At 55.6% G+C, this 17,145-nt stretch overlaps 1 protein-coding gene across 3 annotated transcripts in view; it reads right to left on the reverse strand.

Moving 5' to 3' along the window:
* Positions 1-9,800: 9,800 nt before the first annotated feature.
* The window catches only part of DEPDC5 (DEP domain containing 5, GATOR1 subcomplex subunit), a 71,514-nt gene continuing 64,169 nt past the window's right edge, over positions 9,801-17,145 (reverse strand). For all 3 annotated transcript variants that reach the window (XM_065904563.1, XM_065904561.1, XM_065904562.1), the window contains 4 exons: positions 16,705-16,876; positions 14,278-14,338; positions 10,476-10,558; positions 9,801-10,361 (listed from right to left, as the gene is read on the reverse strand). In XM_065904563.1, coding sequence (XP_065760635.1) covers positions 10,069-10,361; positions 10,476-10,558; positions 14,278-14,338; positions 16,705-16,876 — 609 coding nt within the window. In that variant the 3' untranslated portion in view covers positions 9,801-10,068. The remainder of the gene's footprint in view (positions 10,362-10,475; positions 10,559-14,277; positions 14,339-16,704; positions 16,877-17,145) is intronic.

The following is a 17,145-nucleotide window of genomic DNA, read 5'->3' on the forward strand; positions in this document are numbered from 1 at the left end:
CCATTCCTTCTAGTTACTCCAACTCACCCATGAGTTCTCACTTGCTCAGGGAGACTTTCTGACCTCCCTGAATAGGTCGAATCATGCTGGTTTGGACTCTCCTGGCACCACGAACCCCTCTGACCATATTACTTCACAGTTGCAGTTTTATACTTATTCATGTCATTATTTGATTCATATCTGTAAGCCCTGTCCCACTTGATGTAAGCTTTTAGTGACTTTTTTCTTGTTCTCTACCTGAAACATGTGGATGGAAGGATGCATGTGGGTGTTGTTAGGTGATGGACAGGTGTATGACTGGATGGAAGAATGCTCTCACTTTCCCCAGGTCACTTAGATCTAATCATATCTCCCTCTATTCTGAGCCAATCACATTCATTCAACATGCACCAAGCATCTTTCATGTGCCAGGAATGTGACCACAGAGCTGTGACAGCCCAGGGAAAGAGATTGCTCTGCCCTGGAAATTTAGGTAATAATAACAGCCACTTACTAGACCCATACTTGGGCTTCCCTGGTGGTCGGACGATAAGGAATCTGCCTGCAATGCGGGAGAACCCAGCTTCCATCCCTGAGTTGGGAAGACCACCTGCAGGAAGGAATGGCTATCCGCTCCAGTATTCTTGCCTGGAGAGTTCCATGGACAGAGGGGCCTGGTGGGCTATATACTCTTTGGGGTGGTAAAGAGTCAGGGGTGACTGAGCAACTGACAACAGACTCGTACTCAATAGACCGCCGTACGCTCTCCTCCCGGGAAGCTCCCCACCCTTTCCTCTCTACTTGTCCAGCCTGGGAAGTGTCTCTAGGTTCAGCCTAAGTGTCAGCTCCTCCCCTGACCCCCCGTCCTCAGAAACGCCCTGGCTCAGACGTCTGGGCCACTCTTGCAGGGCTTTTTTGGTAAATTGCTTCACACGATCCTTTCCTCTGTGAGGCCCCTGGTCTCTGCCAGACTCTAAGTAAGCTCCCTGGGGACAGGATTCACTCTCCTAGAAGGTCTCTCTCCTTTTTTGAAACCTCATGAGACCCTGAAGGTGACAATGATTACCCCCATTTTAAATAGGAATTGGACTTGCCCAAGGTCACACAGGTAGTAAGTGATGCAACTGGTGCTGAAAGCAGGTTGAATCTAAACAAAGATTCTTAATTGGTCCCCCCGCCTCGACCCTGGTCAGAATATCTTCTCTACCAGCCCCTGATGGAGCCCCCCAGCTGTGCCTGGACAACTGTGATGGGGTGGGCTGCTCTGCGGTTGAATAAGTGCCTGTCAGAAACTATTCTAAGCCCGGGACGTGCCCGTCTGAAACTGCTCCCCAGTGACCCCGGGGTGCAACCAGAACAAGCGTGTCCCCTCTTGCACATGGCAGCCCGTCAGTAATTCACGGCCAGCTCCTGTGTCTCCCCGCATTTCATCCTCTCCATGGAGGGGCTGCAGAGTGGAGACAGCGTTCACCCCCACTCAGCTGCTGTCCACAGACCAGGAAATTTCAAAAGAAAATTAAGTAGGTAATTTGACAAGTGGTGACATTAAGAGGAAAAAAAAAAGTGGAAAGAAAACCTATCTCAACCTCCATCACCCTTGTTTCATAAAAGAAAGGGCATCTTGACACACAAAAAAGGAGGGCATACAATCTGAGAATTAATTTAGCTTTACAAGAACTCCCTGTAGTGTCCCGGTTTTTCTCATTTTGGCACGTTCTGGCTCAGACTTGAGGTGGGGGGACCGGCCCAGGACTGGAGCCTGCGAGGACCTCTGGTCCAAGCAATCGAAGGAAACAACCATCAGCCAGAAAAATGAGGGCATCGGGACCCCAGAGTTGCCCTGTTTCGAGAGGGAAGGAAGAGCTGGACGTCTGGCTGTGAGCCGGCCAAGCTCAGGAAGCCAGACGGACTTCCCCATAGAGTCGCTGCTTCATGTTCCATTTCTGTCTTGGCCTCGCTGAGCAAAGGCTCTCCCGATGCCTGCAACCTTGTGGGCACCGTGTGGAAGAAGGTAATCTGCAAGCAGGGGCTGCCCCTGGCCACGCTGCGAGCAAGTGGACCCTCCTGGAAGTTGAGAAGGCTGTTCCTGCTCTGTGGCCGGAGGCTGGTGAGGGAGGCCCGTTGGTTCTGCAAAGGCAGCAGATTTTTCTCTTGGGGCGGTTGTATGTGCAATCCAAAGGCTGTCTCCCCACTCCTTCACTTAATATTTACCATATGCAAACACCGTGAGTACAAAGGTGGCAGAGGATGACCTCATCTCTGCTCTCGTGGAGCTTAGGGTCTCATAGGAAAGGCGCACATCCACCCAGGGCAGGCGTGCGTGCCTGCTCATGGCTGCAACAAGGGTGGCAGAGAAGACTCCCCGTTGCAGGGTGGAGGGGTGCTGGAGGGACCCCCCGTCAGAGGTTTCGGGAGGCTGAAGGGCCATGACCAAGTGAGGAGGCCTCAAGCAGGGGCAGAAAGAGAGAAGGGTCATTCTAGGCAGAGTGCCTGGCGTGGGGTGAGCAGCCGTCGAACAAAGAACTGACATGAGGGGACTTCCTGGTGGCCCAGTGGTTGAGAATCCGCCTTGCAATTCAGGTTCAATCCCTGGTCAGGGAACTAATATCTCGCATGCCACAGAGCAACTAAGCCAATACAACACAACTAGAGAGTATGCACGCCACCATGAAAGATTCCACATGCTGCAATTAAGCCCCACACAACCAAATAAATAAATACTTTTTTTAAAAAAAAAGAAGAATTAACATGAAGTTGGTGTGACTGCAGAGGGTTGAACATGAGGGAAAATTGTGCAAGGTTGAGGCTGCAGAGGGAGGTGGGGCTGCCAGGCTGCTCCCGGGGGTTTGGTCTCTTCCCAAGTGGAATAGGAAGTCCCCGGAGGGTGCCATGCAGGCAAATTGGCCAGGTAAGTGTTCTTGCCTGGAGGCAGAGAGGAAGCAAGAGTCGTGTCTTTCAAGAATCAAACTGGTGCCAATGGTGGTGAAAATCGCAGTAGAGGCAACAGTGGAGAAGGAAATGGCACCCTACTCTAGTATTCTTGCCTGGAAAATTCCATGGACAGAGGAGCCCGGCAGTACAGTCCATGGGGTTGCAAAGGGTCGGACACAAGTGAGCGTGCGCATGCACACACACACACGTTCACCTATGAGGTGGGCAGTGTTACTTTACAGCTCTCAAAATCGAGGCCCGGAGAGATTAAGTAACTTGCCCAAGGTCACAAAGCTTGTAGGGGGTAGAGCAGGCAGGTGACCGAGCGACCTCTGAGCACCTAAAGAAATGACTGTTGTAAAGAAATCAAAGGACAGGGAAGTGCTGTCTTGCAGGAGAGTCTGGGGACAGCAACGCAGGATGAACCTGACGTGAAACTTAGGCCCTGTGTTTGGTTCTGTGATCAGGCACTCAATGAGTACCCACTGCATGCTAGGTACCCTGTTACTGTAAGTACTGAGGCAGGAATGGAAAGCAGTCCCAGAACTTACATTCCACTGAGGAAAGAAGAGAGTGCACGCGTGGGCCAATGACGCGGGTGGATTCAGGTGATGTCAGGGGCTGCGAAGGGGAGATGATGGGGGGTGTGACGGGCAGTGGAGGGCAGAGGGAGGGTGTTTCTCTAGACAGGGGAGTCAGGGAGGGTGACAGGTGACATCAACAATGAGGAAGCAACAGAGCCACGATCCTGGGAGGAGGATTCCAAGAAGAGGGGAGAGTCATGCAAAGGCCCCGAGGCAGGGGCAACCTTGGGGCATTCATGGAGTAGAAAGAGGAGGCACTGCCTCTTTCGGAGTGAGTAAGAGCAGTCAAAAGAAGCATCCAGAAGCCCAGGCCCCATATCGCCATGTGGGTCATGGCAAGGAGTTGGAATTTCATCCCAAGTTGACGGGAAGTCACTGGTGGGTTTTCAGGCAGGAGAAGGATACACCCTGTTTTGTGTTTGAAAGGCAGCACATTAGTCGCTGTGAGTAAAGTTTTCAAGGCGAAGAAGGATGCAGGAGGACCAGCCAGTGGCTGCTGCTTCAGATAAAGGTGGAGGTAGGAAGAAGGGTCACAGTACATTTTTGCTAATGGATTCAATGTGGGGGTGGAGAGAAGGAAATAAAAGATAACTCCAAGGCTTTCAGCCTGAAAACTGGGTAGGTGATGGTTTTTATTGTCATTCAGTTTCTAAGTTGTGTGCACCTCTTTGCAACCCCATGAACGGCAGCACGCCATCCTCCTCTGTCCTCCACTATGTCCTGGAGTTTGCTCAAATTCATGTCCATTGAGTTAGTGATGCTATCTAACCATCGCATCATCAATCACCCCCTTCTCCTCCTGCCCTCAACCTTTCCCAGCTTCAGGGTCTTTTCCAATGAGTTGGCTCTTTTTATCAGGTGGCCAAAATATTGGAGCTTCAGCATCAGTCCTTCCAATGAATATTCAGGGTTGATTTCCTTCAGGATTGATTAAAACTAGCATGACTGTGGGAGGAGCAGGTTTAGGTGGTAGCAGGGAGGATCAGCTAAATCAAGACCTGTTTTTTGTTTTTTGTATTTTGGTTGTTTTTTTTTTTCACCACAAAACATGGCTTGTGGGATATTAGTTCCCTGACCAGGGATAGAACCCAGGCCCTTGGCAGTGAAAGCACAGAGTCCTAACCACTGGACCAGCAGGGAATTCCTAAGAGCTGTGTTATGGGCACATCCAGTTCATTATGCTCTCTCAGGTCTCTAGGGAGGGCCAAGAAGGCGACTGGACAGACAGGGTGGAGTTCAGAGTCGAGGCTAGAGGTCTCAAGTGGAGACTCACAGGCATGTTGATGGTGGCCAGAATTACAGGACCGGCTCGCCGGGGGAATGAGACGCAGAAAGGAAGTTCAGGGTGCCTGGGCTGGGATTCTCCAATGGAAAGAGCTTGGACAGCGGCCCAGAGGTCAACAAGGGAGGTCACAAAGGAGACACAAGGAAAGCCCACCTGGCCCAGCTCTGCTCCGACCACCCTTGTAACCTTGGGCAAGCCGCCCCTCACCTCCAGACCTCGACTTCCTCTCTGAAACCACGAAGGGGGGCCCCAACCCGACCCAGCGCTGAGGTGCCTCCAGCCTGTGGCCCCTCGCCGGATGAAGAAACCGAAGCTCAACCTTGTCCACCTCGCTTCCAGGCCTCTTACAATCCGACTTATGTCAGATGAAATACAAAAATATAGCAAAACCCAGCCCAAAGGGCCACCAGCCACGGGGCAGGTGCCAAGGCAAGATCATGGTGACCTGGAGTAGAATCCAGACTCTCCCACTTGTCAGCTGGGTGGCCCCGATCCCCAGAGGGTCCTTATCTGTAAAAGTGGCCAGTGGTCCCTAGCATGAGGGGCTGTTGCTAGAAAGGAGCCAGGTCCGAGTGGAGCACCCGCATGGCTCCAGGCGTGCGTGCCTCCGGGCCAGCTCCTTTCCCCCCTCTAGGGAGATTCCTTCCCTGAATCAAGAGAGGGGCTCCAGGTGCGTCTACCCTTGCAGGACAATGCAGTCCTGCTGTATTCAGGCCCGGGGCCGCGGGCTCTGCGTCACCCCTGCCGCTCACCTGCAGGCACGTGGCTGCCATGGCAGGAATCGGGTGTCTGCAGAGACCAGGCTAGTCAGTCATCTGCTGGATCCTGCCTGGGGCGCCGCGGGGACTAGGAGGAGGGAGGGGCCGTGGGCTCCTAGTCTGGCTGTGGCTGTGGCCCAGCGCCACTTTCCAGGCGTCATTTGCGTGACTGGCAAAGGGCAGTGATGTGACAGCAGGGAAACGCTTTAGTAGAGAGCAGGCTGGAGCTCGGGCCAGTGTGTTCAGCCCGATGACAGCTCCTGGCTCCGTGTCTCCTGGAAGCATGCCGGGGGAGGCAGAAACTGCAGCCACTGGAGCCCGATTCCTGGTCCCGCTCAGTCACGATTAGACTAATGACTCCACTTAGGGGGCACCTCCGCCGTGCCAGATGCCTCGCCGGCGCTCTATGTAAGGGCTCAACAAACCCTGCAAGGACACTGAACATGTTCCTACTGAAAAGATGGGGAAACTGAGGCGGGGGGGGGGACAAAGACTTGCCCAAGGTCCCCCAGCCTTCAACACACCCCTGGAGGATGCACCAAACAGGTAGAACCTTTGTGAAGCCTGCAAGGTCCTGCATGATCCAGTTTCTGCGATGACATCGTCCCCCACTACCCCTGAAGCTTCTTTCCATCACAGGGTCTCAATCTCCTGCAGCCAGGAGCTCCCCTGTCTACCGTCTCTGCCCTTTGCAAGCCCTGCCATCCACCAGGTCTCCATGGAAGAGCCTCCGTGAGCCCCAGTCTCGGTCAGGTGTCCGTCAGACCTTGTGCAGTGGCCTCTCCATGGCCTTTGGAGCATTTTTCCCACCTATATTTATTTCACAGCCATCACCATATTTATTTGTGTGGCCTTTGACCGTGTCCTTCTCCCTCCTGTATCCACTCAAAGCCTGGCACATAGATGGGTCCTAACGTAATGATGGATGGGAAAGTGGAAGCTGAATGCGTTAACAGTGAATGAGTGAACAAACCACACACACCTCCCTCCTGCAGTGACGGGATGGCTGTGGCTCTGCCCGGAGACCAACCCGCTTAGAGCCTAAATCATAACACTGGGTAGAAACAGCATCTTCCGGTCATAGGGATGCTGCCCGAGGCAGCGAGCACAGTGGGAGGTGGACCCCAGCTCCCTGTGTGGGTCCCCACACCAGGCCGGCTCCTCTCTGTCGTCCTCTGAGTCTCAGACCCCAGCAGTGGCAGACAGGCTCCCGCTCCTGCAGAAGGCGGTGGTGAGGGGGTGGGCCAACTTGCTTCCTGTCTCACAAGGGGAAGTGTGTCCCATTTCACTTCTGCTTTGAGGCAAGGCACATCCTTTGTGTTAGACCACCCTGGAGTGTTCTCATCCTTGAGCACCAACTACCAACGGCGGCCAGTGCGGTGGTCAGGCCCTGGGGAGCCCGGAGCCCAGCCTGCATCCCTGTGGGGGAGTCCAGGCTCGCAGCCCTGTCCTCCCTGCTTCTGGGACGTGGCCACCCCGCCCTGGAAGCCACTCTTGGTGGGCTGCTGGCTCCCACGTCTCCACCTGGGGTGGAGAATCCTGAGTCCAGTCCTTCCTGTGTGTGTGTGTGCGCTCAGTAACCCAGGCTGAGTCCCTCCACTTCCCTGAGGAGCAGGGGTGGGTGGGGAGGGACTGTCCTCAGGCCCCAGCACCCAGACAGTGGACGCACACCGGCGGCTTGGAGGGGGTCAAGGTTACCTTTCTTCTGCTTTCTTTCCTTCCCTTCCCAAGTTTCCAACCGGCTGGTGGTACACCAGGCTCTCAGTTGACCTCCGGGCACATTCAAGTCAGAAGTTTTGGACGGGTGCAACAGCCCTTGCCCAGCTCCCCTGTACAAAATTACGCCCCCTCTTCTAGTTCTGCCGTACTTCACGCATCTGCTGTCCTTCACCAGGAGTGCAGGGCCGCCTTGGTCCAGCTTTACATAAATGTTGGCTGAACAAATGAATTCAACCCATTCTACATGAGCACCCGTGTGGCGTGGGCACCCGCAGTGAGGGTACACGGTGAGCGAGGTCTGCTCTCTGCTCTCGAGGAGCACAGACACAGCTGGAGAGGCAAGCTACGGGTACCACGAAAGGGAAACACAAGAGCCGCCCTGAAAACCACATCCCAGGTTGCTTATCCAGGCTCCATTCCTGTCCCCCCGCCTGGAAAAGCAACCCGGGACGTGACACTCCATCCCCACCAAGGCTGCTGAAGGACCAAGAAGGGGGCACCAGCCCTCTCAGCCTTGGCTTCCTGCTGGTTGAGAAGGGAAGGTCTGGAGTCCCCGGGGCCCCCGGGTTTCACCCAGACTTGCTGCCGAGGGAGAAAGTGCTCAGAGAGCCAGGGGCCTCTGGGAATGGCACTGCAGCTCTCCTCCTCCTCTCACCCTCATGGGGAAGAGGGCTTCTTCTCGGAACGCTGCTGTGAGGATTCACCGAGAAACAGATGGCTCTTGCCGCAGCCGCAGAAGCGGGCAGAGGTCAAATGTACAGGCTGGTGGCACTGAGCTCTCGGCACCCGCACATTCCAGGCCAGGCCTGGGGCCAGCCTGAAGGCTAGGAGCTGCCTGGAGCGCTTGCAGGCTGACGTCAGGGGCTTCAGGCCAGAGGGGGGCAGCCTGAGGGAGAGGAACAGCCCTTCCCACCAGACCTGACACTGCACCTCAGCAGAACAGTCAGCTGGCACAGAGGGCCCCCAGGAGGGAAGGGTGGGCGACGCCTCCCTGTCCCAGCTCCCTGGGGAGAGGAGGGGTGCAGGGCAGTGGACGGGGCCTGGCTGGGCTCTGGGGTCCCACAGACCTGATTCCAGCCACGGTCGGCTGTATGGCCTGGGTGTGTGACCTTGGGGCTCCCACCCTCATCTGGTCGTGACAGCTGTTGATAAGATTACAAGACGGAAAACATGGCAAGTATGCTTACACTGTCCAGAACACAGGCTCAAGGAATGGCGCAACCATTATTATTTCACGCATCTGTTTTCCAGGTAACTGAAGAGGCCTGTGACTGGTTTCTTCTGTCTTCTCCCCCGCTCCCTCCACGTGAGCAAAGCCTTGTGGCATCTCAGCTGTGTATCGTGTGCTCCTTTCTTGTACTGCCTGAACCTTCCATCTTGTCTTGATGGGTCTCTTCCTACAAACGGGCTTCCCTGGCTCAGACAGTAAAAAATCCGCCTGTAGTGCAGGAGACCCAGGTTCCATCCCTGGGTCGGAAAGATCCAGTGGAGAAGAGAATGGCAACCCACTCCAGTATTCTTTTGCCTGGAGAATTCTGTGAACAGGGGAGCCTGGTGGGCTACAGTCCGTGGGGGGTCAGGAGGAGTCAGACACGACTAACCGACTTTCACTTCACTTCTCTACAAACAGGAGACGGGCTTCTGTGCCTCTCTGATGGAGAACTTGGCAGTGTTGGCCCAGCCTTTGGGGGTCCTGTGGCTTTGGGGTCCCACGCACTGAGTGGTCCTTGTGGCTCTCTGTCCGCCCCTACTGCCATTGAGCTGTCACTTGTCATTCACCCTGCTCGCGAGTCCTCTGGCTTCGGGTGTGTGACCTTTGCTCTGCTTTGGTCTGAGAACCAGATTTCCAGGCGGGTTAGGGCTGCAGGTGAGGTAAGTGGGAAGAAGCCCAGAGGAGGGGTCTGGGGGCAGGGCTTCTCAAATGGACCATCTAGAGACGGGTCACTTAGGCGTCATTTACAGCACAGAGTCCAGAGCCCCCAAACCAGAATCTCTGAAGCAGGCTGTGGAGCCTGCAACTTAAGGTGCTCCTGTGCAGAGGAGCCTTGAGAAACCACGGCTGGGGCTAAGGCGGCCCCTCCTGCTCTGAGGCCCCGCTGGCTACATTCTTGCTGCTCCGGTAACGGGATGCATTTCTTCCACACCCGCCCCCACCCCGCCCCCCGCGCTTTCCTTCCGCAACCCCCATGTGGTTCCTCACCCCAGGCTCATTTCTACATCCGGGAGGCTGACGGGTGCCGCCCAGGTATATAGAGGGCCTGTGTGCGCCCCCTACCCCCGGCGCAATCAGCGAGCTGAGAAACGTCTCCAGAACTCCCAGCCTCGGACCACCACCCTGTTCCTGATGGGCAGGAGCCAGGAGGCTCTTCTTCCTGCTCTCAGCTCAGAGACGACTTTCAGTGAACCCACAGCCACACGCCCCAGGTGGATTCTGGAGTCCTCCCCAGCATCCGCGGCCATGTCACCAGCCTCCAGGGCCCCGGCACGGGGCATAACCACCCAGCCCAGGAGGGGGTAGCTGCCACCGGGGACCAGATTGGGACCGAGATGCTGCCTGGGGCACTTTATTCCCGCTTCTGCTCTGTACAGGTATATACAGCTGTGTGAGCCTATGGTACATTATTTCACAAAATTATACATCCTGTGCGCACTCCTCCTGTGCCCGCTCCCAGGGCACAGCGGCTCCTGGAGCCTCCCTTCGGGGAGAGCATGGATGCTGGTGGGGGACATGCACCCATCCCCGGAGCCTGCCTGACCGTCCCCCTCTGAGTCTCATGGGCAGTGGGACGCCAGCTCCCAGCACCCCGGCCCATCACGGGGCGCTGGCGTGCATCTTCTCCAGGCAACCGGTCCAGAAGGCCAGCAGTCGGTTGTCACGGTTGCCGCAGAAGTCTGTGAAGTCCTTCAGCAGCCGGTCGGCAAACCTCTCGTCGCCGGTGGCGCTGGAGCGCCAGGTCTTGGTGAGCATGGTGTTGTAGGCCCAGTTGTAGCCCACGCGCTCCTCGCAGAACAGGGTCTGGCTGGCGGAGCTGGTGGAGTTGCGGCGCCGCCGCGGCTGCCCCGAGAACTTGCGCTTGGAGTAGGGCAGCTGCAGGAACACCGTCCCTGGGGGAGAGGGCCGGGTCGCGGTGCCGCCAGAAGGGAGGGAGACACGGACCCCAGGCCAGCCCGCACACACCATCCTACCCCACCACCCACGCCACGCCCGGGGTGCCTCACCTGTGACGTGAATGTACTGAGGCTTGTTCTCTGCTGGGAAGTTGAAAGCGGACGCAGAGTATTTATCTTGAACAAACCCAAACCTGAAGGACAGACAGGGAGACACGCTGCTGAGGATCTCCTGGGCCGGAGTGTTGCTGACACAACCCTTGGGTGGCCCAGCCCGGGAAGAGGGGACTTGGAAAGTCCCAGGGGAACATCCCCGCTGCTCCTCTCCATCCTCACCTCTTCCCACCCTCTGCCCCGCCCAACTTTTCCCCTCTGGGGAGCTGAGAGCCCCTCACCTGCCTGGCTCTCCTTCCTCCAACCTTCCTCACTCCATCGCACTGGCCCTCCCTCCCTCTCCCCTCCACCACCCCACCCCCGAGACCCTCAGCTCCCCAGGGAAGGCCCTTGTCTTAACTCCGCTGAGTTGGCCGGCCTCACTCCCCTTCCTGTCTGTGCTCCCACGCTAAGTGCAGTGGTTCTCAGTAAGGGCTTTGCACTGAGCAATGCCGTAACTGCAGTCATTTTCCTTAAACCGAGAAACACACGGGGCCCTGCCTCACTGTGTTCTGGAAATGGGCAGGAGGGGCTGTTTTTCATCCATGCGTGGTTCTGGGCCTGGTTTTTCTATTTCCACGAAGCCCATTCATCACAGCTCCACCTGCCAAGTGCTGTAGAGGATGTGCTGGCGAGCGCAGCTCCTGCCCTGACTTGAGGGGTTTTTGTAACAAGGGCTGTGAGGCGGCAGAACTAAAGTAGGTACAGTCCTGTTTCCTTCCTCTCCTGGACTGAGCTCTGGGGAGGTGCTGTGTTGCATCCTCGGCAGAAGCTTCTGGTTTCACACGGGCACCTGATAACTCTTTGCTGAAGGACACGAGAAGTCAGATGCGCAAATTAAACAGATCGGCTGCTTGCGCCGTGAGCTCATCGCCATCGGCCAGTTCTAGCACAGGCAGGCACCGCTCTGGAGTTCACCCTTCCTCCTCTCAACTTTCCCATCAAGGCTATCTACTCAGTGTGGATCAGCACAGCCTGCTGACAAACTCGGCTGGGGTCTTCCTAACAGTAACTACTGTCTCCTGGAGGCTTACTAGGTGACAGGAGTGTCAGGGAACCCTGCCAACAAGTCGGGAGAGCATGGATGCACCGCAGCTCACGACTCCTCGGCTGGATGCTTGGTGGAGGGGTGGGCGGGGCAGAGGTGAACCAGGCTTGTCTGCTTCTCGTGTCAGAGTCCTTTCCCACCGACCTCTTCACTTGATGGCCCCGAATCGTACACCCTCCTCCTGGGAGGAGGAAGCCAGGTCCCTGGCACTTATTTCACAGCCTTAACCAGGCATCAAAGACAAGGGCAGAGGCAGACCTAAGGCAGGCCTGGGCCCGTTTGGGTGGAGGAGGCTGAAGGGTCTGGACTTCATCATATGGTTGTGGGTGTGTGTGTGGTGGGGGTGTGTCTGTGCATGATGGGGTGTGTGCACAGTAGGGGTGTGTGTGTGTACACGGTGTGGCATGCACACATGGAGTGTGTGAGCATGGTGTCTGTGTGCATGTGTGCTTGTGCACAGTAGGCATGTGTGTGCACAGTGGAAATGTGTGTTCATGGTATGTGGGGGTGTGTATGCATAGTGGAAGGGGTGTGCACAGTGAGGTCTGTGTGCATGGTGTGTGTGTGCACGGTGGGTGTGGCTGTGCACAGTGGTGTGTCTGTGTGCATGGTAGGGGTGTGAGTGTGCATGTGAGTGTGCACGGTATGAGTGTGCACAGTGTGGGTGTGCACAGTGCTGTGTGCATGGTGGGTGTGGGTATGCACAGTGGTGTGTGCATGGTGGGTGTGGCTGTGCAGTGGTGTGTCTGTGTGCATGGTAGGGGTGTGAGTGTGCATGTGAGTGTGCATGTGAGTGTGCACGATGTGTGTGCATGGTGGGTGTGGGTGTGCACAGTGGTGTGTGCGCGGTGGGTGTCTGTGTGCATGGTAGGGGTATGAGTGTGCATGATGCGTGTGTGCACGGTATGTGTGTGTGCACGGTGGATGTGGGTGTGCACAGTAGTGTGTGCACGGTGGGTGTCTGTGTGCGTGGTAGGGGTATGAGTGTGCACGATGTGAGTGTGCACGATGTGTGTGCATGGTGGGTGTGGGTGTGCACAGTGGTGTGTCTGTGTGCATGGTAGGGGTGTGAGTGTGCATGTGAGTGTGCACGGTATGAGTGTGCACAGTGTGGGTGTGCACAGTGCTGTGTGCATGGTGGGTGTGGGTATGCACAGTGGTGTGTGCATGGTAGGTGTGGCTGTGCAGTGGTGTGTCTGTGTGCATGGTAGGGGTGTGAGTGTGCATGTGAGTGTGCATGTGAGTGTGCACGATGTGTGTGCATGGTGGGTGTGGGTGTGCACAGTGGTGTGTGCGCGGTGGGTGTCTGTGTGCATGGTAGGGGTATGAGTGTGCATGATGCGTGTGTGCACGGTATGTGTGTGTGCACGGTGGATGTGGGTGTGCACAGTAGTGTGTGCACGGTGGGTGTCTGTGTGCGTGGTAGGGGTATGAGTGTGCACGATGTGAGTGTGCACGATGTGTGTGCATGGTGGGTGTGGGTGTGCACAGTGGTGTGTGCATGGTGGGTGTTTGTGTGCATGGGAGGGGTATGAGTGTGCACGATGTGAGTGTGCACGATGTGTGTGCATGGTGGGTGTGGGTGTGCACAGTAGTGTGTGCACGGTGGGTGTCTGTGTGCATGGTAGGGGTATGAGTGTGCACGATGTGAGTGTGCACGATGTGTGTGCATGGTGGGTGTGGGTGTGCACAGTGGTGTGTGCACAGTGGGTGTCTGTGTGCATGGTAGGGGTATGAGTGTGCACGATGTGAGTGTGCACGACGTGTGTGCATGGTAGGTGTGGGTGTGCACAGTGGTGTGTGCACAGTGGGTGTGGGTGTGCACAGTGGTGTGTGCACAGTGGGTGTCTGTGTGGATGGTAGGGGTATGAGTGTGCACGATGTGAGTGTGCACGACGTGTGTGCATGGTGGGTGTGGGTGTGCACAGTGGTGTGTGCACGGTGGGTGTCTGTGTGCATGGTAGGGGTGTGAGTGTGCACGATGTGAGTGTGCACGACGTGTGTGCACGGTGGGTGTGGGTGTGCACAGTGGTGTGTGCACGGTGGGTGTCTGTGTGCATGGTAGGGGTATGAGTGTGCACGATGTGAGTGTGCACGTGTGTGCATGGTGGGTGTGGGTGTGCACAGTGGTGTGTGCACGGTGGGTGTGGGTGTGCACGGTGGGGCTGGGACTGCTGAAGGCACCTGAACAAGGTGAAATGACCCTAAAAGCAGCATAGGGGGCTTTGATTTTCTGTGGTTAACACCGGGCAGCCACCGGAGCCTGAGCTACTGACACTCTGGAGACAGAGCTGGACTGGCCTGAGCCCAGGAAAGGCCTTCCTTGGTACACACAGCAGGTTTCAGTAAGTAGCCACTGAATGTATCTATTGCTTGTTAAGTGTTCACTGTCTTCTCAACATGGGTCAAGCGGCTCCCGAAAAATTCTACTGGTCATCTCCTGGCAAGTTTGGCTCTGGGTGGAGGCCGAGGAGATGGCTCTCTGCTCGCCTACCAACATGAATGAGAGGGAGCTGGGCCTGAAAAACTTTAGCTCCAGGACCTGGACAGGAGGTGCCCATCTCTGAAACCACGGCAGAGGGACCTGTTGGAGATATGCAGTAAATCTGTCCTTGGAGGACTGGATCTGTCTCCCGAGAAAGAATGGACTAGCTTCATTGTTTGAGACAAACACCGGCGCTTCCCCATGCTTCCTTCTTGTTAAGAACAAACCTGTGTGCAATGGCTTCCTGGAAAAGGTGCATTCGGTCCCAGTATGTTTCTGGTTCAAAGCCTGAAAGGAAAAAAATAAATGCTGAGTTGCTATTCCAAGCTTTGCAATCATCCCTGGGTCCGGCCTCCGTGATCCCTTACTACTCTTGGCAATTCTCCCCCCTTGAGCCTGAGCTCTGCTTTTCCACGCCACCAGCTTTCAGAACTGGCCTCCACCCCAAGGAGGAACGTCCTAAAGAGAATGACAGCCCCCAAGCTCCATCAAGGTCTAGAAAGGGGAGGAACACGAGTCCTCAGCGACCAGCATGAGCAGCCAGAACTTGCTATGAGACTCATTCTAATGAAGCCTGTGCCAAAAGCAGAAAGGAGCAGGATATTAAATCCAAGCGAAGGACAAGCTTTAAGTGCATGCTATTTGCTTCCAAGGAGAGAAAAACGATTTACCAATTTTCCAGCTTAGGGGTGGGGAAACTGAAGCAAATCAATATACAATGGTTTTTGGAAAAGTGATCAGCTGGGGAGGGGCGTGGAGTGGGGTAGATGGGTGCCCGCCCCCACCACCCACTTCGTGCTGCGGCCTGGCTGGTGTGAGGAAAGGAGCAGGGCAAGGAGGTGGCAGGGCTTAGGCAGCTGTCACACGGTAGAGGCCACGGGCTGGGGCTGCTTTTGGGGTCAGAGTGCTGAGTGCTAGAGCAGCAACCACTCAAGACGGCGTCCCAGAGGCCAGGGTCACCTGCAGGGGCCTGGCTGCTCTTTCCTTCTTTGGAATTTTATACATATGATAGATGTGACGATTCTGGGTAACCAAAGGGCAAAAGAAAAAAAAAAGACTTTGGCTTTAATTGGTAAAAACAAGACACAGCGTGTTCTTGTCATGTTTTTAAGATTTTGAATCCCTTCTTATCAGAAGGGGAGAGGACAGGAGAGATGGCACAGAAGCAAGAAAATCGACTTTCAGATTCAAACCCTTATTCCTTTCAACTAGGATGCCTTTCCTTCAGCCGTAACCATGGCAACCAACAGAGGATGCTGGTCTTGCAGACTGGTTACAACTGGCAGGGAAAACCATCAGCTCATACAGCAATGTCCTCCGGAGCCAGCCCTGTGAGCACTCCTGCCCAGTTACAGCGAAAGTGGGAGACCCCAGAAGAGTCTTTGGATGGTCTGGGTGAAGATCTCCCTTCTTCACAACATATTAACAACAGCAATAGGAGGTGGTGCCTGGCTTAAAGTCATCAGACACAGATATAAACATCTGGCAATTTCAGGACTGCAGAAAACGGTCCCTCCGTGGCCATACCACAAGGGGAAAGAAACAAGAATGTGGGGGGTGGGGGATGTCATAAACTCCAAGGATCACGGGATCTATGGCCTCCAGGGGTCATGCAGCTCGCCTGGATCCCCAGTTACTGCATAAAATGTTGTGTCTGTACAAAAATGTCTTCCAAGATGTAAAAAACATACAAATGTACCTTCAGAACAAAAGCTCTTTGCACCCCAGTGGGGGGTGGTGAGGGGGGAATGGTCTCTGCCATAAACCACGCCACGGACTCATGAGAACTCAGGGAAAGTACCTCCTTTGCCTCAAAGGTTTCTTCTTCCACACTGATAATTTCTACACCTAGGAAGCTAAAGGGTTCCAATCACCAGCAGTGACTCTAGCTTTTCCTTATAAAAAGGTCATCTGTGAGCTTATGGAAGACTTTGCAGGAGCTAACGAAAGGCTCATCACAGTGCACTTGGTGATGGAAAGTCCGTGCCGTGTGAACGCAGCTCACCCCGCGGTCTGTCCACACCTGCCCCTGGAGTCAGGTGGGCGAGGGTGGAGCAGCGGGCGAGGTCGGCCCCGTGGGCTCCGTTCTGGGGGAGGGCTGGGATCAGGGGGTCCCTCGTCCTCCTCCTGCTCTGCCTCCTTGGGACATGGGACTGGAGCCCTCCAGGTGCTAAGGCGCCTCAGCCGTGCACAACAGCACACTGTCCTGCCCTGCTCTCAGTGCCTCCCCTTTCCAGCCCTTCTCCGTGGAGCAGTGGATGCAAGCCTCCCATGAGGTTCAGCTTCCTGCCACCCAAACCAGTTAGGCTGTAGTGGAGAGAGGAGGCCGTGGTGAAAACTCAAACAACAGCGCCCCCTCCCCACCCACCATGTTCTCCAGGCCACACGAGGGTCTCCCTGAGCTGGCAAGGCAGCTCTGGCCACCCCCATGTTAGAAACAAGGCCATTTGAGGCTCAGAGACATTAGGTGACTTGTCCAGGGTTGGCCAGCCACTGAGTGAAGAAATCAGGATTAAACGCTGGTCCCTTGTCCAGAGGCCCCTTCTTTTCACCACCCACGAAAAGCTGACCTCCCTCCCGGTGCCTCGGGAGGCAACGCTGGCGGTGGGGGGTGGGGTGCAGGGGACAGCCCTCAGGAGGGGGGTGTCTCTTACTGTCAAATAGGTGCTCGCTGCCCTCCTTGAGCAGGCAGCTAATGTTGAGTGGGATGAACAGCTGGGCCCGGAGCGGGTCGCCGTACAGGTAACTGGGCAGAGCAAAGGGCCCCTCCAAAACCGGCACCAACAAAAAGCCACAGGAGGTGGCCTTGCGGTGCCAACCTTGGACCTGGTGGGAAGCACAGAAACAGAGTTTCCTGTTATGCACAACTCCTTTTTTTTTCCTGTATCAAGCAGCATGCAGAATCTTAGCTTTCTGGACCAGGGATCGAACCTGAGCCCCCCTGCAGTGGAAGTACTGAGTCTTGACCACTGGACTTGCCAGGGAAATCCCACATAGGTTAACTTGTAAGAAACAAATGCTATTTTAAAAGTCTTCCCCCGAAAAGGAGGCAAAACCGATTAAAAAAGAAAAGAGGCCGACTTATTCATAAAGAT

The sequence above is a fragment of the Muntiacus reevesi genome, chromosome 13 (genome assembly GCF_963930625.1).
Source record: "Muntiacus reevesi chromosome 13, mMunRee1.1, whole genome shotgun sequence".
Classification (NCBI taxonomy): Eukaryota; Metazoa; Chordata; class Mammalia; order Artiodactyla; family Cervidae; genus Muntiacus; species Muntiacus reevesi.